This window comes from Schistocerca americana, chromosome 1 (genome assembly GCF_021461395.2).
Source record: "Schistocerca americana isolate TAMUIC-IGC-003095 chromosome 1, iqSchAmer2.1, whole genome shotgun sequence".
Lineage (NCBI taxonomy): Eukaryota > Metazoa > Arthropoda > Insecta > Orthoptera > Acrididae > Schistocerca > Schistocerca americana.
In genome coordinates, this window is record NC_060119.1 from 885,678,714 (window position 1) to 885,706,218 (window position 27,505).

The 27,505-nt window shown below is 37.7% G+C and overlaps 1 protein-coding gene across 1 annotated transcript in view; it reads right to left on the reverse strand.

Annotated features, from left to right (window-relative positions):
* LOC124594926 (putative leucine-rich repeat-containing protein DDB_G0290503) overlaps positions 1-27,505 on the reverse strand; it is a 184,309-nt gene that overhangs the window by 72,464 nt on the left and 84,340 nt on the right. Inside the window, exon 5 of the mRNA XM_047133423.1 lies at positions 6,902-6,994. Within this exon, the coding sequence (XP_046989379.1) occupies positions 6,902-6,994 (93 nt within the window). The remainder of the gene's footprint in view (positions 1-6,901; positions 6,995-27,505) is intronic.

The following is a 27,505-nucleotide window of genomic DNA, read 5'->3' on the forward strand; positions in this document are numbered from 1 at the left end:
TAAACACAAGATCAGGTTGTATGGAACATTGCCCAGTCTAGAATACAAACAAAACTAATACCAAAATGCACTGGTCTAGAAACAGAAAACAGAGAAGTGTTTGATACCAACTCAGTTGTTTGCATTTCTAACAAGTAGTTCAGCATAATAGAAACTGATCTTATCCTAAATAGTTTTGGAATTTGCCAAGCACGACATGCAACGAGATGCTCCTGTCATTGTTCCACCTCCGACTGCTGATTATCCTTCGCCGTTACTACCAGCTACCATTAATAACCTGACAATAACGCTACACGGATCTATGTCCCAGATGTCACAACTGTCATCATCACGCCGCCTCAAGTGGAAATTCTATGTTACTGATGTGATACAAGCAACTTATTTACGCCGCTGCCACCTTTACTTGGTAGTCAAGGACACTTCGTTTCTGTACCATGGCATAACCAGCTGCATTCCACTGCCACTTGTTTTGCCGCCCTCTTCACTACCTCTGCAATGTATGACCAACACATCTGCCATTTCTGCTTCGACGAGTGAGCATCTCTTCGCTCTGACACACGACCATGCAGCAGTTTCACGCGAGCAGCTTGCAGCCTCACAACTTGACCACAGTGCCAACAGCGACAGCACACACACAGTTCCAGTTCCATCGAACTGTGTCACCTCTCTGCCACAGACCAGTAGTTCATCTGCCGATTCGACTTCTTCACATTCACATTACACCTCATCGCCTTCCTGCTCCGACCATGGTTTCGGCGACCATGTCTGCCTTCCACCACCTCTCGCCATCACCATGCCTCATGCACAGGGCTCACGGCCATGCCCCCAACCTTTGACCACAGCTATTTCACATATCAAAACACCAACACTGTCAACTCCGCTCAGAACATCCTGCCATCTACCGCTGTAACACACTCACCATCCACGGACTCTGGGGTGACGCATCCTTCTACACCGAAGTCATCCACTGCCAAGGTCAGTCATGTGCAGCTTGCTGTTTTCTCCCCTGCTGCGACATCAAGTGCCTCTATAACTCCATCAGTACCGCAAGTGTTGCTCATCTGGCATCTCTTACACAACCTGTTAAGCCACAGTATGCTTGCTCCTTTATATCATACGGCCAGTAACAAACTGTTACCGGACACATTGCACTTACCGTGGCACTTGCCAGCAAATACTTCGGCAATACATCACATCACATCTTCTACGCAATCCACGCCTTTGATTGGATCAAAACCCCACTGTGCCGCACGGCCTCAGCGTGACGATGTTCTCCCCACAGACACACCGCCGCCTTCTGCTTCCACCGTGCCATCAGCAACATGGCACGGTCAACCTGTGGACACCTTCCACACCCTCCTTCCCTCCGCTGGTCATGCCTACCAAGACATCGAGGAATGGTCCAATCGTGCCTCGCACTAGCGCATGCCACGACACGATTGGTCATGCGCACCTGTGCCATCAGCCAGCCAGGTGCACACACGCCTCTCATCATCCTTACGATGCTCCGCACTACCGGAGGGGGTCTCTGTGGCGGTTATCGACTGCAAGAGTCAACCACCTTATCTTTGAGAATGAACTTCTTTGAAAACTGTTGATCTCAGTGTGTTACGAACTCTGTATTGGATCGGATGTGTTTGTACCGACATGATCAAAATAAAGTTAATTCATTATAAATGAGCGAATACTTAATCTTGGGTTCGATATTACCGTACGTAACATCTCGACCCCCATAGATTCATTGTTCTGTTAGGTGATTAATGTAACTGCTAAAAGTGTGGAAGCAAAATAAAATCAGAAAACTGAAACTAAAAAAAATATTTTAGCCTTCCATAATTATGTATTTTAATTCACTTGATAGCTCTCAACCACAGAAATCCATTTTGTTTTCATTTGACGTGGGAGCTGTAAACAAAGAGGAAACAGCAGAATCACTAAACATAAAAACAGGTCACATGGAGACTACCCCCCTCCCACTACAACTCAGGCTGCTCTGTGCATGTGTGAATCTGGCAGCTTGGGCATGTCAGAGAAATTTTTCCGAATGTAATCTGGCTGCTTGCTGCTACTCCCAATACAGATAACAGCCACATTTCAAGTAGTCATAAATGGGAGATGGTAGTGATTAACGGTGCATGCGCCCACTGGCAACTGCTCAAACAAACCTAATGTTGTGAAGTCATGCTTGTCAGAAGCAATTTCTTGCTATGAAGTGTTGTATAGTCTTTAGCTGTAAGGTAACAACTCTCCAAATAGTAGAGGCACTTAGTAACTGACAGGCATATAGGCAATACTGAAATCTTTCTTAGCTTTAGGATAATCAATTTCCTGAGTAGAGTACACATACATAATATCGTATGTATGTTAGTCTTCATGTATACTGCACACACACACACACACACACACACACACACACACACATGCACACACACACAGACACACACACGCAAGCACACACATGTACGTGTTCTCATACACATACAAAAACAAGTATTATTAATTTGTGCCAGCTGAATATAATGTACGGGTGTTATATATAATTTAATGATTGGTTTCTTAAACAAAGTACACTGTGTGAGTATTTACTATCTGATAAACACACATTCCTAAATGTATATTGTGATATGACTAAAATTGCACATATGTGTTATAAAGTATATTAATTTTGTCATACAGGTGTAATTACTAACATTAACAATGTAGGAAGAAACGGATTGCTACTTACCATAAAGAGCACATATTAAGCTGCAGAGAGACACAATTAAAAGACACTTAATTGTACCTGTCTGCAACTTAACATGTCTTCTTTATAGTAAGCAGCAATCTGTCTTTAGCTACATTGTTGATATTACTACCTGGAGTTTCCATTGTTTAATTACTAACATTCTTTTGCTCATAGCACAGTCATGTGTGATAAATTGTTCTAATGAGTTTAACCATGTTTTTTCTCCAGGTCTAACAAAAATGGAAATCCATCAATGGAATACATTTTTAATGGAACTGACTGATGTGAGGTGCATAGTGTGTTAACACAAGCTTTTGAGCTCAAGCTCTTTCTCTAATGTAGGTACACATATACTCATTCACACTGTAATAAATCTGATTATCGTGAGATAAATTCACTAACCAATCTTTGATTATATGACATGACCGATTCCAAATTGATGACTCAATACCCAGAAATCCACTAGTACATAGGAATACAAAAATGTTTAAACATAAACCTCTTGTTATTGTTGTTGTTGTTGTTGTGGTCTTCAGTCCTCAGACTGGTTTGATGCAGCTCTCCATGCTACTCTATCATGTACAAGCTTCTTCATCTCCCAGTACGTACTGCAACCTACATCTTTTTTTAATCTGCTTAGTGCATTCATCTCTTGGTCCCCCTGTACAATTTTTACCCTCCACGCTGTCCTGCAATACTAAATTGGTGATCCCTTGATGCCTCAGAATATGTCCTACCATCTGATCCCGTCTTCTAGTCAAGTTGTGCCACAAACTCTTCTTCTCCACAATTCTGTTCAGTACCACCTCATTAGTTATGTGATCTACCCATCTAATCTTCAGCATTCTTCTGTAGCACCACATTTTGAAAGCTTCTATTCTCTTCTTGTCCAAACTATTTATCGTCCATGTTTCACTCCCATACATGACTACACTCCATACAAATACTTTCAGAAATGACTTCCTTACACTTGAATCTATACTCGATGTTAACAAATTTCTCTTCTTCAGAAATGCTTTCCTTGCCATTGCTAGTCTACATTTTATATCTCCTCTATTTCGACCATCATCAGTTATTTTGCTCAAATAGCAGAACTCATTTACTACTTTAAGTGTCTCATTTCCTACTCTAATTCCCACAGCATCACCCGACTTAATTCGACTACATTCCATTATCTTCATTTCGCTTTTGTTGATGTTCATCTTATATCCTCCTTTCAAGACACTGTTCATTCCATTCAACTGCTCTTCCAAGTCCTTTGCTGTCTCTGACAGAATTGCAATGCCATTGATGAAGCTCAAAGTTTTTATTTATTCTCCATGGATTTTAATACCTACTCCAATTTTTCCTTTGTTTCCTTTACTGCTTGCTCAATATACAGATTGAATAACATTGGGGAGAGGCTACAGTTTTGTCTGGACTGGCTCTCCCAAGGCTGTCAGTAGTTCTAATGGAATGTTGTCTACTCATGGGGCCTTGTTTTGACTTAAGTCTTTCATTGCTCTGACAAACTCTTTCCGCAGTATCATATCTCCCATTTCATCTTCATCTACATCATCTTCCTTCCATAATATTGTCCTCAAGTACATTGCCCTTGTACAGATCCTCTATATACTCCTTCCTCTTTTCTGCTTTCCCTTCTTTGCTTAGAATTGGGCTTCCCATCTGAGCTCTTGATATTCATACAAGTGGTTCTCTTTTCTCCAAAGGTCTCTTTAATTTTCCTGTAGGCAGTATCTATCTTACTCCTAGTGAGATAAGCCTCTACATCCTTACATTTGTCGTCTAGCCATGCCTGTTTAGTCATTTTGCACTTCCTGTCGATCTAGTTTTTGAGACGTTTGTATTCCTTTTTGCCTGCTTCATTTACTGCATTTTTATATTTTCTCCTCTCATCAATTAAAATCAATATTTCTTCTATTACCCAAGGATTTCTATTAGCCCTCGTCTTTTTACCTACTTGATCCACTGCGGCCTTCACTATTTCATCCCTCAAAACTACCCATTCTTCTTCTACTGTATTTCTTTCCCCCATTCCTGTCAATTGTTTCCTTTTGCTCTCCCTGAAACTCTGTATAACCTCTGGTTTCCTCAGTTTATCCAGGTCCCATCTCCTTAAATTCCCACCTTTTTGCAGTTTCTTCAGTTTTAATATACAGGTCATAACCAATAGATTGTGGTCAGAGTCCACATCTGCCCCTGGAAATGTCTTACAATTTAAAACTTGCTTCCTAAATCTCTGTCTTACCATTATATAATCTAAGTGATACCTTCTAGTATCTCCAGGCTTCTTCCATGTATACAACCCTCTTTCAAGATTCTTGAACCAAGTGTTAGCTATGAATAAGTTATGCTCTGTGCAAAATTCTACCAGGCAGCTTCCTCTTTCATATCTTACCCCCAGTCCATATTCACTTACTATGTTTCCTTCTCTTCCTTTCCTCACTATCAAATTCCAGTCACACAAGACTATTAAATTTATGGTTTACATATACTTATATAAACAATTAATGTAATTACAGTGATGATTATGTGCATCTTAAAAAGCTAAACAATTATTTGTATTTTATTTATGGAATATATGTTCCACAGATAATTTTTCACAAATAGATTAATAAATGATACTATTTTCTTTGCTGCACGATGTTAGAGATAAATATTTGTCTTTGAGTGATTGGTTGTATGAGTTTGAAATGCAAGGATGGAGTACAAGTTATGTCTGTTATATTGATTTGTAGTGTGAAGTGAAATGACTGAAAATATATGAGTTAATGACCAGGAAGTCCACCAGTGTTTGCATGATTTAGTAGAAGGAACCCAGACATGCTCAGGACTATCATAAAAAGCTACACAAAAAAAGGGTACTGAGCTCTCAACTTACAACAAAGAAGAGGAAAGAAAGATGAGTATTATTGATAAAACTGGTTATTCAAATTCTACCATTGCTATCTCTCACTACACTGTGTCACTATCACAGTGTGGCAAGTACTGTGAAAATGTGACCAGCTGCCCAAATTAGTAATTTACTTTAAAGTTAATAAAGCACCTTTAGCAACAAGAGGATGGTGACAGTCAGAACACCCACAATCACCCAAACATCTTACTGCAGCTCTGGGTGTATGTGTTCACATGTCTGTGTGCTTAAGTGTGTGAATGTGCAAGTGTTGGAGAAAGAGCAAGACCTTGAAAGCAAGTGCAAGTACTGTATTCTATTGGGAGTTCTATGTGCCACACTTCAGTCAGCTTTGAGAGAGTAGTTTCATTGCCTTTATTTTACATACAAAGTCCATATTGTAAATAGCAATCACGAAAGATAAATTGTAATAATATTAGTAATGAACTTCAACTCTCTTTTGTCCTATACCTCCAAAAAAATGTCCAGGGCCAAAATAATGAAAAATAAATTTCTCAAGTTATACAAGACCATGTGAATATTAATTGATGCACTCAACACTATAAAATGATTTATCTTCAATATTATGATTCCCTCCATTAGAATGAACTTTTTTTACAGTATTCAGAAATTTCATAATGGCAAACACTTGCAGTTATAAGCTTCAATTGTAATTCAGGCTACTATTCTTACATGTTGAAGTTTTTTCAATGAATTATAAGCTAAGTGACTTCAAGCACAAAATAAAATTACAGATACAATAAAGATATCAGTTTCTAACCAATTAACAGATGATGTTATGTGGGAATACTACTTCTATGAGATGTCACTGCCATAGTAGAGGTTCAAAGTAAGTGTTTCAAACTCTGTAAGTTAGTGACCTTTCAGTGATGATAGTGAATCCTCTGAAACTGAAGTCACAGAATTGAAGAGGTTCAAAGTAAGTGTTTCAAATTCTGTAAGCTAGTAACCTCCTAATGAAGATAGTGTATCTTCTGAAACTGAAGTCGCAGAATTGTAGCCAGGCCAGATAGTGTCATTAATTTAAGACGTCTGATACAACTTTTTTTAAAAATTTAAGTATTTATTACTTTTCAGTGGCTAAACCATTAAATTGTTTTTTCTAGTTATTAAGTTACACAATATTAACATATTCTAACATTAACATATCCCCAGTTTATTGTACATTTTCCTAATTGTGTTGAAAAACTGCCACAATCTGCCCAATTATGACTTAAAACTTATTAAAATTTGGTAGTAAATAGTAACAAATGGTTTGTTACCTTATACCTATCACGTTCAGTCGACAGCATTTCAAGTGCCTCTTGCAGACTTCTTAGTTCTTTCTCTTTGGCCTCAAGAGTTTGGTTAGCATCCTGTTTGGAGAGAGAAGGTTATCCAGATCAATATTTTAATGTCCAGAACAGTCAAGATAGTGCCAGTTTAAATGAGTACAGAATGATATAATTTTAAAATATTATTTTTTGAATGAAGATTCTGCCACTATGAACAGATTTAATAAAAAGAAACATACAACAGATAAGCCAGCTAAAAATAAATCTGAAATAAATTTATCCACGAACAGTAGATATTACATTTATTCAGTTTATTTCATATATTCAAATGACATCCATAAACTAAATGTTATGAGAGGATAATAGGAAACAAAGTGTAGTCAAAAATTCACAAACATTATAGTGACTAAGTTATGGTTTACTGCCTAAGCTAACCATCAATCGATTATATTGAAATATACAATAAATATAATACTGTTACAAATTTGCTGAAACTGGTAGCTCTATTGAGAAATACATGATACAATCTGTTATAATTGTTAGGGCCAACTTTATGATGAGTCTGCAATGTAATTTTAAGACACTGTTGCACAGGCACTATTTATGTCATCTTGCATGTGTGAACTGAATGTATAAAGCACTTCTTGGAAGTGATCCGCTCCTCCCAAAAAAATTAGCGTACGACAAACAGTTGGACTGTGTGAACTATACTATTCTGATACAATTCAATTCTCAAAAGCTTGGTTTATGAATTGAATGGTTTTATTGAGTGTGTGTACAGTAACACATTATTACTACTGGAAATAGTAAAAACTTTTTGATTACAGTGTTGTGTAAACACTTCAATGAGATGTGACTTTAGCAACTTCAGTGTTTCAATCACTGCTTATTTAGTTGATCAACTTTTCAAGTGGCCTTATGAGGTTGAGTGGATCCCATTTGTGATCTTTTCACCCCATAAAAAAATCAAGATGATCACTAGGAATTGGACGAATGAGCTGTTAATCTGTTTCTAGTGATGCTAACCTTTGGAGTGAGGAGACAGTCACAATGTGAAATAATACTCAACACACAATTAACATACAATGAGAAAAGTAATTGGATTGTAGGAACAGTCATATTACAGAAACAAAGCATACACAGATATCTAACAGCAGAAATTCGCTTTTTAAGCACAACCAATACAAAAGCACATGTGAATCATCAACAAATGTCAACCTACAACATAATCAAAGAAGGTAGCTTTTTAAAGACAGATTCCACACAGTGCACTGTCAATTACTGATTGTGTCACTCCCACACTGACCAACCCCTAAGGCGTGCAGCACAAGGGGTGCCAGAATACTTAAATTTGACCTCACGGCATGCACATGTGAAGACAGCCAGGCAAGGTGGGCTGGTGAATAACTCTGATGATCCCTGCAGTCCTCTTGTGTGAAATTCAGGAATGGCACATCTGACTGGAGTCACTGGGGTGGCAGTTCCTATTGCAGGAGCTCGTAATGGCATTCAGGGTAATGTTTGACGATGTCACAAGCTACCACGTCGGTCTGATCTGCTCAATGGAAACCATGGTTGGTTTCCTTGGAGAAGAGTGTCCTTCATGTGTGTGTCACATTAAAAAAGGGGTACAGGTTGGCGTATGGAGGCTGTAAAGGATAATGTACAAGTACTGCATGGAGCATGATGTGGGAAGAGCTTTTGTGAGACTTGTGTACATATACTGGGTGAATATTCTTCTGTGACGCTGGAATAGTTTGAAATTTTCCAAAATGCTTCCAGAGTTTATGCACTGGGTTGGATAAATGCATGTTATTAGCTAGTGGAATGGGTGCTGGAAATTATGCCAGAATCTGTGTTGTTCTCTATATACCATCTCTGCTGACGAGCAAGCAACATCAGTCTTCAGTGTTGTTTGTAGATCTAGCAGTGCCAGTGGCAATGTATGCATTCAAGAATCTTCTTCACACATCAGTGTGGCATTAGGAAGTGGGAGGTGCCCAACTAAATCAATGTGGACAAGCCTGAATAGCATTGAAAATGTCAGGAATTGGCCTACCATAGTGTGCAAATGGCATCTCTGGGGTCAATAGTCTATATACAAGGAAAGTTACCACAGGTGCACCAGGTATGCACTTATCTTCATTCAGTGCAACTCCATGGGTATATAGCCTGCTTTGTACTTTATTCCAATGTTTCTCATAGACCTGAGATTTTTGTGAAAATTCAGACATGTCATCAAGATAAGCAAAGCAGTAAGGTGATCTCCTCAGTAGACTGTCTGAAAATGATGCAAAGTGTGAGCAGCATTTTCAATACCCAAATGGTATAATCCAAATTCAAATAGCCCAAACAGGACAGTCACTGCACTCTTAAGTATGTCAGACATGGAAATATGTTCTGATTGTAAGCTGTATGACAGTATAACATGCTGAAAACTTTTGCCAAAGCAGTGAATTCTGAAATCCTGGATGTGTGGTAGGGGGTATCTGTCTAGGACAGGTCTGGTGTTCAGTGCCCAATAGTCACCACAAAGATGATATGACTCACAAAGATGATATGGCTCATTTTTCTTACACACAAGATGCAGTAGGGAGGACAGTGCATTGTCAGATAGGTGGGTGACTCCTTCTTGTGATATGTTGTTGAAGACAGCCTTAGTCTTGCATAGACAATCAGGTGCTATTCAATGAATATTTGAGAAAACTGGCAGACCCAGTGTTGTCTGGATGGGGTGTACTGATTAGTATTTGACCACGCCCCTATTTGCTGCAGGTTGCAGTGACTCAGAGGCTGTAGAAAAGGGTGAAGAAGCAACTACTTGTTATTGTGCCGTGAGCTATTCTGTTGCTTTCAGAGTAACCTGAAGGTAGGACCCCACTTCCAAGCAGCATCCTCCAGAACTTTGTTCTCTCTGTGTAATTTGTTTGATTCACGCCTATCTGCTTCAGTCTTCTCCTCCAAGTTAAAGATAGCCATTTGCAGGGTGCTGTGATAATGCTGCAACCATCTCCTGTTGTCCTCCAGATTAGGTTTGCCGAGGCTGTCCACACTGCAGTAGACACAAGATTTCTGTTGTCCCTTGACTATGGGAATAATGAGGCCATTGAGGCTATGGACAAGATGTATGTTGTACAAGTCTACAATCAATGTATTTTCTTTAAGGAAATCAGTGACTAGAATGGGTTGGCCAATGTCGGTGGGCACAAAGGTCCATCCACACTTGGTAGAGAGTCAACTGTCAAAGACCACTGTTGTTAGTCCATATTTTTTTATTACAGGGTTGTTGATGGCTTTCAAGGAAGCTACATTGGTGTGTGTGGCATATGGAAGGGAACCAACAATCAGTGTGCCAACGTCAGGTCCAGTGTGGACTAAAACCATCAGCCCTGTAGAGTGATAATAAATGAAAAGCCTTTGTGATGCTGCATGTCTGACCAGTGCTCGGGGAGGCTACTTGCATGCTGTAACATCATTCTTAGTTGTGTGCAGCTTGTGTCTCCCAACATTGGATTGTGCAGGTAGGCACTGTTTGCTGTCACCACAATCTGTCACACCTAAAATTCACCATAAGAGGCATTTGAGTGACAGCACAGTGCTTTTCACTTATAGCTTGAAAGCCAAAATGCCTCTGGAACCAGTAACACTCTGTCCAGTTAGGTTCCTTGTGTCTGAGTTTTGAAGGGCAGTTAGTTTGTAAGACTGGGTCATCTGCTACTGTGTTCCACAACTGCAAAATCTGCAGTTGTTTACATAGCTTCTCAAAGGGTGCGTGGAGAGACAGGAGGTCAACAGTGACATTCATTGGTCATCAGTCAGTTGTTGCTGTATAGCTTGGCAGCACTACATCTGCAGGGTTCATCAATGCTTGATATTATCATAAACAATGGTGGTTGTGGTGGTGGCCATGATAGTGGGCGAGTCAAGCAGGGCATGCACTCTATCGGCCACTTATAGTAACTCATATAATGGGCAACTTTTGTGTGCAATTTAGTTTAAACATACATGTGGAGGTAACTGTTGCTCCCAAATGTGTAAGAGCAGAGCATCCAAAAATACGCAGGAATCAACTACAGTGTGTAGCATCTGAAAGAATGTTGGAATCAAGCACAGCATGTAAGTATCTCCAAAGGTTGGAAAGTGACCCCTCACTATGTTTTTCTGAGTAAAGAAACTGTGTCAGTCACTGATATATTGGTTTCTTGCAGCAGGAGATCAACGTCATTTTGAGGGTGCTGTAGGCATGCTGTGAAGTGGAGTGTAAATTAATTTCCTACATCATCGAAGAAGCACATTCGTGAAGGTTGGAGATCAACAACATAAACTGTTCAACTTATCGTATTTTCTGTTGCATGAAAATATTCTCCATAATACATTGTCCAGTCACATTAATGTGACAACCTGCCAAAAGCCAGAATAACCACCTTTTCCACTATGCATCTGCAGGGAAAGTCAGTGAGGTTCAGGAAGATACCAACAGGAGGGTGGAGCCTTGCTGATTCCAGTGCCATGGTCAACTGCACTAGGTTTGATGTCTGAGGATCCCTGACACAAACAGCCCAAATGAGGTGGTCCCACAGATTCTTGATGGGATTTTTAATCCAGGGCTCTGGTGGCCAGAGGAGTACAATAAACTCATCCTGGATTTCTTTGAACCATGCACAAACATTGCAAGCTGTGTGACACACTGCATTGTCCTGCTGGTAGTTGGCCTTGTGCTAAGGAAAAACAAACTGCATGTAAGAGTGGACATGGTCTCCAAAGATTGATGCATATTTGTGTTGATCCTTTATGCCTTCTGGAATTATGTGATCACTTAGGAAAGCCACAAAAATATTAAAAAATGGTTCAAATTGCTCTGAGCACTATGGGACTTAACATCTGAGGTCATCAGTCCCCTATAACTTAGAACTACTTAAACCTAACCAACCTAAGGCCATCACACACATCCATGCCCAAGGCAGGATTTGAATGTGCGACCGTAGCAGTCGTGCGGTTGCAGACTGAAGTGCGTAGAACAACTCGGCCACTCTTGCTGGCCAAAAATCTTCCTCAACATATAATACTCCTTCCTATGGCCTGGACACTTCTGACAGCCATTGCAGGGCCATACATGCCAAAGGCCATTTGTCCAATGGAGCATAAAATGTGATTCATCACAAAGCTCACCTGCCTCCAGTCAGTGGACGTTCAGTTGCAGTACTGGTGTGTGAATTCTACCCTTCATCACCAATGAACAGCAGTCAGCAGGCACCTGTTGTGGAGGCCCATACACAGCAATGTTAGCTGAGAGGTTGTTGCTGAGACACTGTTGGTAGCCCCTTGATTCAACTGGGTGGTCAGCTGTACAACAGTTGCATGTCTGTTTGCCTTTAAACATCTCCACAACCATTCTTCACCATTCTCATCTAAGGTCCATGGCGCACACATTTTCTTCATTGCCAGTTTCAAATAGCATCATTTTGCCATGAGCAGGACACTTTGATCATAGCACCATGCAAACAGTTTACAAACTTAGCCACTTTGAAAATGCCTATACCCTTGGCCAGAAAGTCAGTGATCAAGCCTTTTTTGACATCCCCGATAAATCAATCCATTTTCAAATCATGACAATGACTGCACTTTTTTCCAAAGCTCCCCCTCCACATGCTTTATATATCCTCCACTGCTAGTGCTACCACCTACCATCATTGAGTGATTATTGAACATTGACTCTGAATTCAGATGATGGTCACATTAATGTGACTGGACTGTGTAGTAAACCAAATATTGAACTATTTGGGAACAAACAGAGGCATCCAACATTCTGTGGCAGTGGTACTGAATCTGACAGCATGGCATATGATTCCGTCACCTCACAGTTGATATCGGCATGAGGTGCAGGATCTCATGATAGTGGTAACACAGAAGGGTGTTATACAACCTTGATCTCATTCTTGATATTTTGGATTGCACCATCACTGGTGCACAAAAAGTTATGCATGGACAACATGCTGATACATAATGAAGTGAGTTATGGATTAGTAATGGGTCCATTATCATGATCCTTTAGTTCCAGGATCATCCCTTGTATAGGAGTACTCATACTAAATAGTGCATACATGGATACTACACACCAAAAATGATCTTGGTTACCACAAAAGACACAACAGCGCCTGTGTATCATCAGTAAATGCCAACCAACAATATAATCAAATAAAGTACTTTTATTATGAAAATCTGCACATGGTGCGCTGTCAGTTATCAGTTCTGTCACTCCCACTGGCCCTATATTGATTTTTGTGGAACCCTGATACTATGTTCTTCACTGTAACCTCTTTGCTCCAGCCGTTGTACTCTACTGATATAATGCAAGGTATGAGTGGAAATGTTGTACAGCAGTTGAAGGAAAGTTTTGACTTTTGAATTTAGCAAGGAGAATATTAAAGTCAATGGTGTTGAACACTTTGCTGAAATCCAAAAAGGGATAACAGGCTGTTTCAGTTTGTCAGTTGCTCTTATAAAACAGATCAAATGCTGTGATTTTTCTGGAAATCAGACAGGTATTCATCCAGGTCATGTGATGTTATGTAATTTGTAAGTTAATTGTGAACAATGTATTTTGAAGTTTTGGGTAATGCTGCTAGAATGCAAATGGGTCTGTACTCAGAGAGTTCTTTGCATCTTTATGTTTTGCGTCCTTCTGTGTTAGCCAAGTAGACATGTAGGTGTGCTGTAATACAAGAACGAAACATCCACAGCCTGCACTGAAGTAGAGAAGCTTCTGGCTAATTTGTCACACTCAAACATTGTCTTTGTGAACATTCCACACCACTATGATTTGGTGCATTGGTCTAGTGTAAAGAAGGAGATTAGTGCTACTAATGAGCATTTTTGGAGTATTTGCAAACAGTTTAAAAATGTCTGTGTTGACATTAATAGCATTGGGCACATATTTCACACCACACATAGACTTCACTTGAATGGCCTAGGGAAGCAAATTGTGATGCAGAAATTATTTAAAGAAATCAAGAGACACAAACATGCATCTGCAGTACCAGCAACATCACAAATACCAGTAACAGCTGATACAACTGAACTAGTAGCAGCAGCAGCCCCACAACCACCACTAACGGCAACAACAGGAACAGCAACAACAACAGGACCAACATCAGCAGCAGCAAAAGACTTGATACAAATAGTAGAATCATCACCAGTAACAGCAACAAAACCAACACCAGCAAAAATAGCAGATCAGACATCAGCAGTACCAGTAGCTTCAGTAAAAGAAACGAAGACAGATACCATTCAAAAAATCATATCTGCATCAGCACCAACAGCAACAACAGGAAATTAAAGAAATAAATGAGCCCCTCACTTTCAGACAACCTTCATAGTAAGTAAAAGTTGTTATACTGTAAAAGAATATTTAACATAGAGGTAAATTATAAGCAATGTACGATATTATCACCAAAATATAATGTAATTATAAATGTGTGTATGGCTAGTTATAAAAACTACACAAAATATGATAAATGTGTTTCATTGTAAATGTAAATAATGTGTGTTCATGTATTATAAACTGATGACATCCATACAATGTATATTGTTCCATGGATGGAGGGGGGGACAAAAAAAAAAAAAAAAAACTGGAGCTTGCAGATAAGTGACAAACATCAAGAAAAAAGCAGAACATTACCAGGTAATGACAAAAACAGAAATACTTGAACATTTTTCAGGATAATGTGTCAAAATATACAGTGCCTCAAGAACAAAGTGTTGGATTTAGAAGTAGATTTCAATAATTTTGCTAATGCCTCATGTGTTTGTTTATCTGAACACAACACTGGTGCAAGGGAAATGAATTGACTCTTATAAATATAAGCACATTTAAATCAGCATCTCAGTACTGCCACATTTGATTATACATTTGTACAGGCACAGGATTACAGTTTAACAAAGTGAACGATCTAAATACTGAGAAACATTTTGAATAATGTGCCATAGAGATAAAAACTGAGGAGAAGAGCAAAATACTAATTATCATGTCAATATATAAATCACCAGTGGGTGATAAAAACATAGTTTTTAAAATTCTGGAGGCAGCATTAAGCGCTTTATATAGTAATCAAGTGAAATTATTTTTATGTTAGGATTTTTAGCATTAACATGGTGACTGAAAGTGAAGAAAAGGGACAGCCTCTAAGTATCCTAAACAGCTTTCACATGAAAGCACTTTTTATGAACCCCAGTGAATAAATTTTCCATCTTTCTTTTTAGACACTATCTTCAGAAACACAGAAAATGGTATCACTGAGACACAAAATGTAAACTTAGGTCTTTCAGATTGCAGCACACTCATCGTATGTGTAAATTTTTCTATACCCCAGGTAATAAAATAAATGATAATACAAAAGATGCTTCTGCTCATGAAAAGTAAATACTTTTATTCAGATGTTAGCAAAGGAAACATGGGAGAATTTATTTTTAAAAACAACTACTGATGACTCATAAATGCTTTTTCTAGCACTTTCATGTCCCTCTTTGAGATATTTTTTTCCATAAAAGCTTACAAAAACAATGTCATGCCAAAGAACAACAACCAGTGGATATCATCTATCAGAAGATCTTGCCAAACTCTACATCATTTCAGCCAAATCAAAAAAGACTACAAAGATAAACAATTTTCAGACTATGTTAAGAGGTATCAGAACATTTATAGGAAGGTGTTTAATAAAGCTAAAACAACGCAAAATGACAATGAAACTTTAGGGTCAGCAATGTGGACTGTAGTAAAAAAAGAAGTAAACAAGAATGTTAAAAGTCACAAGGACGTTGTTTTAAAAGATGATCATGATGTGTAGCTCAGAAATTTTACTCTTGAAAATTATATAAATGACTACTTTATAAATACTCTAGTCAACTTGGGTAAAAATTGCCTCAGGTATAGTGGAACCTTTATTCTGCAAGAACAAAGTGTCAATTCAATGTTGCTATGCCGCACAAACAAACCAGAAGTTCTAAGAATAATAAAAACAATGAGGAAAATGTCTTCAGGGACTGATGAAGTACCTGGTTAAGTCATAATAAAATGTGCGAGTGTCACAGGTCATATCAGAATCACTTTCACACATCATAAATATATCATTATCAGGAGAAGTGTTACCTCAAGATTAAAAATTTCAAAAATAAAACAACTGAATAAAAAGTGGGAAATTATACAGAAATAGCTTTGTTATCTGTATTTTCAAAAGTGAAAAAGACAGTCATGAAACATAAAATTACAAATTGAAAAATTCAATCTCTTGTCTGTAAACCAGAATGGTTTTTGCAAAGAATTGAGTACAGAAACAGCTATTTCCCATTCCATTGAAAATGTTGTAATGGTACTAGACAGACACAACACTACAATGGCAGTAAATTTGGACTTATTGAAGGCATTTGATACTATCCGACATGATATATTGCTCGACAAATTAAAAGCTATTGATAAAAGAGGAGCTGCAAAAGAATAGTTCCAGTCTCATGTCCATAACAGAAGGCAGATAGTAGCAATTACCTCAGCCAACATTAAAAACCAAGGTATTGCTTACAGATCTGATTTTCAGTATCTAGGGTAGTATAGGAAAGTGTTTTAGGGCCTCTCTTATTTCTAATTTATGTAAATGATATCAAAATTCCAATCAGTCATACTCTTACAACCACGACTGCTGGTGATACAAATATTGTTGTAGCTGATGTAAAACGAGTATTGCCAACACCTGCAACTAGAGTTTTGGAATATTTACAAAATTGGTTTCAAATGGATAAGTTAGCTTTAAATATTTCAAAAACCAATTACATCCATACATGAGAAAATAAAGTCATAAAATGACCTCAACCACACAATAAAAAATAAAGAAGTTAAGAAAGTAGCTGTCACCAAACTTATAGGTGTCCACATAGATGAAAATTTAGATTGGAAAGCTCAAATCCACTACCACACTAGCAAGTTAAGTTCTTCTTGCTTTGCACTATATGTAATTTTATAATGTGTCTAGTAAACAGTGTAGTAGAACTGCCTACTTTCTAGGGTCATAATATGACAAATATAAAAACCATCTTCACATCACTGCCTCTGGATCACGAGGTCCTGAGTTTGATTACTGGCTGGATTGGTGATTTTCTCTGCCCAGGGACCAAGTGTTTGTGTTGTTCTGATCATTTCATCATCATTATTATTTGGGACAGTGGACTGGACTGCATAAAATTTGGACTGTGTAAAAATTGCGACTTTGTATTGGTGCCAATGACCGCACAGTTAAGTGCCCCACAAACCAAACATCAGCATCATCATCATCATCTCATCTTCACATTACAAAAATGCTGTCAGAACAATTACCAACAGTTCAAGGCTAACACCCTCCAAACAGCTATTTCAACAGCTAAATATTCTACCTTTATCATGTCTCTATGTACAAAAAACTGTAATTATCATAAAAAGATACAGTCAAAATTTCAAAAATAACTCATATCTGCATTCATACGAGGTGCGACAATAAAGCAATGAGACTGATTTTCGTTGAAGGATGTGGCAACCCTGCAGGCTTACGTAGGCACCATATCTTTGACCTTAGTCTATAAGCTGCTTCTAGTCCAAGTGACACATTGATGCAACTGCTCAGTTGAGAGTTGTACTGTAATAAGTTAACATGTGTTTGTGTCTCTTGTCACGGAAATGGAACCACATAATATTGTGCAACAGTATGCCATTTCTTTTTGCATTAAATTGGGTGAAAATATGATGACAACTAACAGTGAGCTTCAGAAGGCTTTTTGAGAGGAGGTTATGTCAAGAGCTAAGTTTTTCATTGGCATAAAATGTTTAGTGAAGGTAGAAAGAATGTTGAAGATGAAGACCGCAGTGGATGACCATCAACCTCACGGACAGATGTCAACTAGGCCAGGGTGCGTGAACTCGTAGAATCTGATCAAAGATTATCCATGAAAATGATTGCAGAAGAATTGAACATCAATTGAGAAATGGTTCATCAGATAATAACTGAGGCTCTTGGTATGAGAAAGATTTGTGCAAAAATGATCCCCAAAAATCTCACATCACAACAGCGAGAAACACGGAAAAATGTGGCAGCGAATCTGTTAGAGAAAACAAAAATCAATCCAGAATTGTTGAGCTCTGTTATCACTGGTGATGAAAGTTGGTTTTTTCAGTATGATCAAGAGACAAAACGCCAAAGTTTGCATTGGAGCTCAAAGGGATCACCCAGACCAGAAAAAGCTCACATGTCAAAGTCAAAAGCGAAATGCATGCTTGTGTGCTTCCTTGATTCCAAGGGAATTGTTCATAAAGAATGAGTGCCTCCTTATCAAAGAGTTAACCAATATCACTACAAAGAAATTTTAGAAAGATTTCATAAAAGAATTCTTTGTGTCCGTGCCAAAATTGCTGATAATTTGTTTTTGCATCACAATAATGCACCATCCCATACTGCTCTATCAGTACAGAAATTTTTAACCTCAAAACAAATTTCAGTACTACCACAGCCACCTTATTCACCAGATATTGCCCCGTGCAACTTTTTTCTATTTCCAACAGTCAAAACAGTGGGCAGGGGATGCCATTTTCAAACAACACAAGATGTCCAAAATGCTGTGACGACGGGCTTGGAGGATATTACAGAAGATGAGTTCCAGAAATGTTACCATCAATGGTAGAAGCGTTGGAAAAAGTGTGTGCAATCAGAAGGGAACTACTTTGAAGGAGACAACACTAAAATTGACTAAAATGGTAAGCAACATTTTTTTTCACATCCGTTTCATTACATTATTGTCGCACCTTGTATAATACAAGAATGTGCAATGATATCCATTTAATAAACAAGGCTACTTCACAAAAACAAACAAATGATCAAGGTACAAAATCATATAACAAACTTCTAGCACACATAAAAGCAATGAAAAAATTGCCAGCATTTAAGGAAGTAATATTCAAGTATTTAATGACCAACTGCTATTACAGTGTAAACAAATACCTTCAACAACCTAGCAGCAAGTAATTATATTTATGTACTATGTTGCTAAATGACAATAGTATTTCCAGTCACATGTTCACTATGATTGGAATTAGTAGACTGAACAGAGTTTTTACAACCAAAATGTGTTTTTATTTATAGCTTAACAAAGTAATCCATGACAAATATTTTTATGTAATTAATCAAAGTTGTATGTACAGTTTTTAATGTAAGATTGTGTAGGGCACTGTGAACCCTTGTATTTGTGGGGTACTGCATACCTTTATATATGAGTGTGTGTCTGTGTGTGTGTGTGTGTGTGTGTGTGTGTGTGTGTGTGTGTGAGTGTGTCTCTGTAGGAGGTTGATAGTTCAATCCTGGGTTCAGGCATATGTTTTTTATTTGGTAAATGCAGTCCTGGTGATGTGGTATCTGGTGACTGCAGCAGGTCCTCTAGAAAACATTTGCACTTAACATACTACAATTGTAGAAATGAAAGATTGGTCAGCTTTGAAGGAAGCCTTTTTCACGTTGTGGGCATGTATTAATTCACAGATGCAAAACCTGTTTTCTTCGTACCCTCCTCTAATGGTCCCATAGATTAGTACCAGCTATTATTCTTGCCTTGTTCAGGCCCATTACATTTCATTTGGGCCTTAGGATACCAGTAGGACTAGTAACATGCTTCGCAAATAATATCCAAACTGGAGAGATGTAAAGTTTTCTGAATTTGTGTACAAATGGAATGTATTTCACTGAGTCACCATTGTAATTGATAGCAGCAAGTTATCTAGGAGTATTAAAAACGAAAATTACATACAAATCAATACAAACTTAGGTCAGCTATGCAAGGACTTTGAGAAGGAAGATCAGGTAATTATAGTTGGGGGAGCAGGAAACAGCCTGGCTATGAATCCAAGATATAGTATTAGGAGTGACCTGGATAAAATAGGAGCAGAAACTGGGCACACGAATGTGGGGTTTGTGGAGGTCTTTCTGCGCCATGATCAGCCATAGGTAAACACTGCTGTAAGGGGTGTTAACACTGAGCTGAACGGGATACTCCAGACACCGGCAAAGTCTCACATGAGTGTTGTTTCAGTTGATGCTATTGGTAGGTGGAGTTACATTACACATGGCCTGCACATTAATAGGAAGGGGAAAGATAAAGTCAGCTTCTCTATTAGCAGATACTGGGAGGGGGGCCACAGTCACACAAGGGGTGATCCCTGTGGTTATTGGAACCAGGCAGACAGGTTTTATAGGTTAAAGCCAGATTCCAGGCAGACAACAACCAAGGAAAATAGAAGAAAAGAAACTTCATGTACAGAAAATAGGGATAAAGCTAAGGGTGGTATCAACTTACTTCACCAAAATGTCAGGGGAATAAAAAATAAAGTAGATGAACTGATAACTGGTTTAGATGATCCCAAAAATAAGAATGAGATTGATATACTTTGTCTGTCTGAACACCATGTAACTGTGGGGATGGAAAAAGTCCGTATAAATGGGTATAATTTAGCATCCTACTCTTGTAGATCTAGTATGGAGAAAGGAGGAGTTGCCATTTTCATAAAACAAGGGTATAAATACAGAACTGTCGGAGAAAGCAAATTTTGTGTTGATCAGCACTTTGAGGTTTGTGCATGTGAACTTCAGCTAGATAATGTTGTGTTGATATTAGCAACAGTGTACAGATCTCCACTAGGAGATTGGGAGCTATGCATAAAAAAGTTTGACTCTCTATTATGCTGTCTGTCAGACAAAAAGAAAAAGTTATTAATCTGTGGTGATTTCAATGTTAACTTTCTAAGCAATTCTGATAGCAAAAGTGAACTAGAAGTGTTGTTAACAACATATAACATATATCAGTGATCAATTTCCCTGCACGTATAGCTCAGGACAGAAGTACTCTAATAGATAATGTATATGTACAGCAAGAGGATGTAGAACAAACACATGCTTTCCCTGTGGTAAATGGATTATCTGACCATGATTTCACTTCATTTCATTTCATTTATTATCACCCTTTTCATCATTTACATAATATAGGAATTGTCATAATACTGTCCACAATATGCACAGCAGAATATTACAAATTTCTATCAACCACACAAAATTAACATTATGTTGAAAATTAAAACATTGAATTAAAACACATAAAATTAATGTTATCTAATATGTTGAAAATTAAAACATTGAATTAATGTGTTGTTCTTTTACATGCTCTTTTAACATGTACTGTATGTGATGGATTTATGTATATTTAGTACATTTTTGAAAACACATATTACACATAATTTTAGAGTTAAAAGAGTATAAATGAGACGTAGAACTGACAATGAGAACAAAATGATATTGACAACACAACTATCAGTTAGTGATTTAAGGATTCAAAATATTCCTCTATGCTACAAAAACATTTATTTATCATAAACTTTTTAAATTCTGACTTAAATTTTCCTTCATCTTTTGTTCCCTTGATGCAGAGTGGCAGAGCATTATAAAGCTTTATTCCATAGTGGCTTACATGTTTTTGAGTTTTTGTTTTTCTTGTTCTTTCTACATGCAGATACTTACAGATACATGTATTGTAGTCATGAAGATCTGAATTTACATGTAAACTACTTAAGTGTGTTCTTGTATGCAGTATGCTTTTTTAATATGTACAAAGATGGTACTGTAAGTATGTTTAGCTGCATGAACAAGGGATTGCAGTGTGTTTGTAGGGAGCTGTGTGTAATAATTCTAATGGCCCTTTTCTGTATTTAAAAACCTCTCTCAAGCGACATTTAGTTGCACCCCAGAATGTTATTCCATAGGATATAATAGAATCAAAATAAGCCACGTATACTAATCTTGCACATTCTGCTCTGCAAACTCTAGAAATTATTCTCAGTGCAAAACATGCTGAATTGAGTTTTTTGGATATGTATGTGACATGGTCTTTCCAGCTCAAGTGCCAATCAATGTACATGTCCAAAAATTTTGTAGACCAGACTCTCTCTATTTCATGGTCACTCGATGATAAATGGTGATCATCCTTCTCATTTACTTTACCATACTGTATGTAATTTCTTTTATTTAAACTGAGTGTTAACTTATTAGTGTAAAACCACTGTTGCACACTCTTCATAACGTTTTCAGCTGTCGTGAATAAGGATTTGCTGTCATCACTTACAATTATGCTTGTATCATCTGCAAATAACATAAGTTTTGATGATCTGTTGGGCCTTTCAATGTCATTTATATAGATTAGGAATAATAGGGGGCCAAGAACACTACCCTGAGGGCCACCAACTGCCACTTTCTTAGCATCAAAAACCCACTTTATTTTTTGCTTATTCTGAGATGAGGTGAGTTCCACAACCTGAGTTCTATCTTGAATATAGGATTCAAACCATTTCCTCCCAATTCCTCTGATGTCTATTGCCTCCAGTTTGTCAAGGAGAATTTGATGATCTACTGTATTGAAGGCCTTGGAAAGATCTAGGTTGATTCCTACCACATATCTGTTATTGTCTAAATTTCTAATAATTTCTTCCATATAAGCCTGTGTAGCTGTTTCTGTGCTGTAACCTGTTCGAAAACCATGTTGATTACAATTTAGAAGATTGAAGGTGTCAAGGCAGCTTATGAGTCTAATTTTCATCACAACTGATTGACTTACAAAACCTAACAGGATGTACAGTTCAGAAACCATTAAGTAAAAGTGTGAGAGTGCTCAACCTGGTATCTATAGATCACTTCAGAGAAAGTTTAGGAAATGTAAACTGGAAAGATGTATATAATGAGCCAAATGCTAATGATAAATACAGCATATTTCTTGATAAATTTGTATCCCTTTTTGAACATTGTTTTCCAAAGAAAATTACTAAATGTAACACCACAAACTTTTCAAAGAAACCTTGGATTGCTACAGGTATTAAAGTGTCTTCAGAAAGAAAAAGAGAACTGTATGAGACAGCAAGAACTAGTAAAGACCCAGAAGAAGTTTTACACTATAAAAATTATTATAACATACTGAGAAAAGTTGTAAGGAAACCAAGAAATGTGTATGCTAGAGAAGAAATTAATGACTCCAGCAATAAAATAAAATCAATATGGAATGTTGTTAGAAGGGAGACAGGAAAAGTAACCACTGGGATAGGTAGTATTACTAACAGAGAACGAGACCATCTTAACCAACAGTACACAGGTAGCCAATGTATTTAACAATCACTTGTTAAGTGTAGGAAAAATTGGTGAGAATAGTTCAAAAGAAAAAGCGAGGCAGTACATAGAAGAGTCAGTTTTGAAAAATTTTAGTCAAATTAAATTTCATCTAACAACCTCCTGTGAAATAAGGAAAATTATTAAATCTTAGAAAAATAAATGTTCTGCTGGTGTAGATGACACCTCTAACAAGTTATTAAAACAATGTGGAGCAATTGCAGGTGATGTTTTGTCACATATGTAATGCATCACTGACTAAGAGTATTTTTCCAGACAGGTTAAAATATGCCATTGTCAGGCCCTCTCTTCAAAAAGGGGGAAACCACAGATGTCAATAATTACCGGCCAGTTTCCTTGCTTACAGCATTTTCAAAAATCTTTGAGAAAGTAATGTACTCAAGAGTGGTTAGCCATCTCAACAGTAATGGGATACTTAGTAAATCACAGTTTGGAATTCAGAAATGCTGTTCCACTGAGACAGCATTATACAATTTCACTGTCCACATAATAGAGTCTTTAAATAGTAAAATGTCACCAGTAGGAATATTCTGTGACTTATCCAAAGCATTTGATTGTGAGAACCATGACGTTATGTTAGAGAAATTATAATTCTGTGGTATAAATGGAACAGCATATGAGTGGTTGAAGTCATATCTACAGAACAGGAAGCAAAAAGTCTCTATATATGCTTCAAGTGATTCAAAGGGGTTTGTCACTTCATGTAACAGGGGTAAAATTACATTAGGTGTTCCGTAAGGTTCGATCATGGGTCCCCTCCTGTTCTTGATATATGTGAATGATCTCCCTTCTTATGTGAAACAAGATGTTGAACTGGCACTGTTTGCTGATGATACAAGCATAATTTTTAATCCAGTAAAAGAAAGTCCGATAGAAAATGATACAAATAAGGTCTTTGGAAAAGTTATTAATTGGTTTTCTGCAAACGTGCTTGCTCTGAACTTTGAAAAAACACAGTACATCCCATTTTCTGCTGCAAAAAGTATAGTTCCTTCAATAAACATAACACATCCAAAGAAGTCAGTAGCCAGGGTAGAGCACACTAAGTTTTTGGGTGTACATATAGATGAGAATCTTAATTGGAAAATTCATATTTTGGATCTCCTAAAGTGACTAGGCTCAGCAACTTTTGCAATCAGAATAATTGTCAATTTTGAGGATGTAGAAATTAGTAAGCTAACATAATTTGCATACTTCCACTCTCTGATGAAATAAGGAATAATATTCTGGGGGAACTCAACACTTACCGTATTTACTCGAATCTAAGCCGCACTCTAATCTAAGCCGCACCTGAAAAATGAGACTCGAAATCAAGGAAAAAAAATTTCCCGAATCTAAGCCGCACCTGAAATTTGAGACTCGAGAGAAAAGTTTTAGGCCGCACCTCCAAATCGAAACAAAGTTGGTCTATTGTAATATGAGACACAATTTAGGTAGAATAAATGACGATACAGCTACAGTAGTTTGGTTTGAGTCATAAGCTTAGCAGTTAAGCTTTATCAGGTAGCCATTGCTATGCGTCAGGCGTGCTTCGTCTGGTTTGAATGGGTTGCTTATTTTTCTTTGCCGTTCTCTTTGTTATAGGTGTTTACGTCACTCTAGGCTGAAAATGCATTATTGTACTGTGTCATGTATTGTTTGTCGCATTCTGATAGTAAGTGTTTACGACCTGTCGCCACTCGCGGCATGGCTTGCTTACAATAAAAAAAAGAAAGGAATTGTCTCATTAGCGGAACAATGGCAAGAGACTGCTATTTGTTGTTAGTTATACTGCTGCTTTCTTTGATAATGATCAACAAGAACCAAATAATAGACTGCGTATGATAGATGTTCTGAACCACAGTTTAGCTAAAATTTTTCTCCATTTGAAAATCTTTGCAGACGCCTCTTTTGTACATTACATTCTGCACAGAAATCAGTGATCTTAGATTTAAAAATCTAGTTAATTGCCGTGCTTCATTTCTGATTGTATCACTATTAGGCATCAGAATAATACGAATATAAACATGACATGATATGTATATTCTTCCGCATTTGCTGCTGTCTCACACTAGTTTCGTAGGTTATTAGGTAGACAGGATTTAAATGAGATAGCAGCAAACACGAAAGAATACATGGCAAAATGTTTATATCCGTATTATTCTTATGTTGCAGAAAATACTGCATGTGATTCGCAATTCATAAAAGTTCATATTAGCAACCATCTCTTCTCATAGGTAGGAAAAAATTCAGAACGTAAAGTTGGCCATATTGACAAACATCCCAAATAGTCTTGCCAGTCAGATTTTCGTAGTACATTGAAATGCTGCTACATTCGAAGATGAACAACACGGAATTTGTATTTACTTCGTTGGATAATGTATGAAAATGCAGTGGTCGAAACTCGGGGCGGAGAAAAAAGCTCATCTTACACCTTTTTTTAAAAAAAATTTATTTACTGACGCAGAGGTTTTGGCGCCAGTATTTATCTTTGTGCCTGCAAAGCATGCCTGTGTAGCGCTACATATATTTGACAGCAGAAGTTACTTCTGGCGGCACCTACCAACATTTTTCAGAACTTCCATTTACTTTGCACTCGATTCTAAGCCGCAGGCGGTTTTTTGGATTACAAAAACCGGAAAAAAAGTGCGGCTTAGATTCGAGTAAATATGGTAGGCAAAAGGTAATCACTGCTCAAAAGAAAGTAGTTACAATAATGTGTGGGGTTCATAGTCACGTATCTTGTGGGCATCTCTTTAAAAGGTTAACAGTACATTTACTCAGTAATAAATGTTTTTCTCAACAGCATGGACCAGTTTAAAATCAATTCATGATTACAATACCAGAAAAAAGAAAGATCTACACTATCATTTACTTAACCTATCTTTGGCACAGAAAGGGGTAAAATATGCTGCTATAAAACTTTCTGATAAATTACCAGATGAAATAAAATGTCTGACAGACAGCAGCTCTTCTACACCATAGATGAATTCTTGAATATGAGTAAATAAATCTGGAGATATACTATGTGCATTTCATGCCATTTAATGGAATGGGATAGATAACAGAAATACTTAGGTATTACACTATAATGTAAAAAAAAAAAAAAAAAAAAAAAAAAAAAAAAAAGAGCCTTTCTTCCTGTACGCATTTCTTGTGCATTTGACACGTTCCACATCATAACCGTTTTATGTGTTGTTGATCAATGGAACATGTGACTAAGTAACTAACTAACTGTCATCTGTGTTATTTCAAGAAATGTGTCAACCTACAGGGTTTCCAGATCTCCAATACAATCTGGATTCCAGACAGAAGAAATCTGAGCAATGGATTGGAGGAGATCCTTAAAAAACAAGATGAGTATTTTTCTTTAAATCTACCTCTAAACTCAGCCAATATTTTTACTCTGCGAACATTTATTACAATTAATGGTCATCCATTTGGTCTGTAACAAGGGAGGTCATTAAAATGTATAGAGTTTTCACATTGTAAACCTCCAAACCAGTGTGACAGATGTATGGCATACACAAACAATGATTATGTGGATATGCATCTGGTTCTTGGTGCATCTGATAACTGGGCCATTTTTAAATAAGCTGCTAGATATCATCATCAACGGCATCGACATAAAACTATGTTTCATCGTCTGGTTCTGTGCCTTTGGGACTCGGGTTTTCTCCTTCCAGCATCACATGACTGAGATCGTCCACAGGTTCACCGTACTCCAGCTACTGAGGAAGCTAGTCCGGAGGTCATACACCAAGAACCTCAGCAAAGTACACATAGCAGAGTAAGGCAGCTGCATGTCTCACAGCACACTCCTGTCATTATGCTTTCACACAACACCTGCATCGTGCAGATCGCCATCAGCGGGTGAAATTCTGTGAATGGTTCCAACAGCAACATGAAGCCAACGATGACATCATGAACGCTGTAATATGGTCAGATGAAGCAGCATTTGCTTGCGAGGGTGTCTTCAACATACACAATGCCCACCATTGGTGTGAGGTTAACCGGCATGTCACCTGGGATCGTGGATATCAAGTTCACTTTTGTATCAATGTCTGGGCTGGAATACTGGGTGAGAGGTGTTTGGACCCCTATATGTTGCCTGACCGGTTGACTGCACAAAAGTGTCATGCATTCTGCTCAAACTACTTGCCTGATGTGTTGGAAGATGTTTCACTATATGTTCAGTAGAGGATATGGTTCAAACACGGTGGTGCACCTACACACTCTTGAATTAATGTGAGAGAGCATTTTAACAGAACATTTCCAGGGAAATGGCTCAGACGTGGAGATAGAATTGTATGGCTGCCACATTGTTGCACAACATTTGAATAAGCAGGGAGGTCACTTTGAGCATCTGTTGCTCTGAGGACAGTGTATT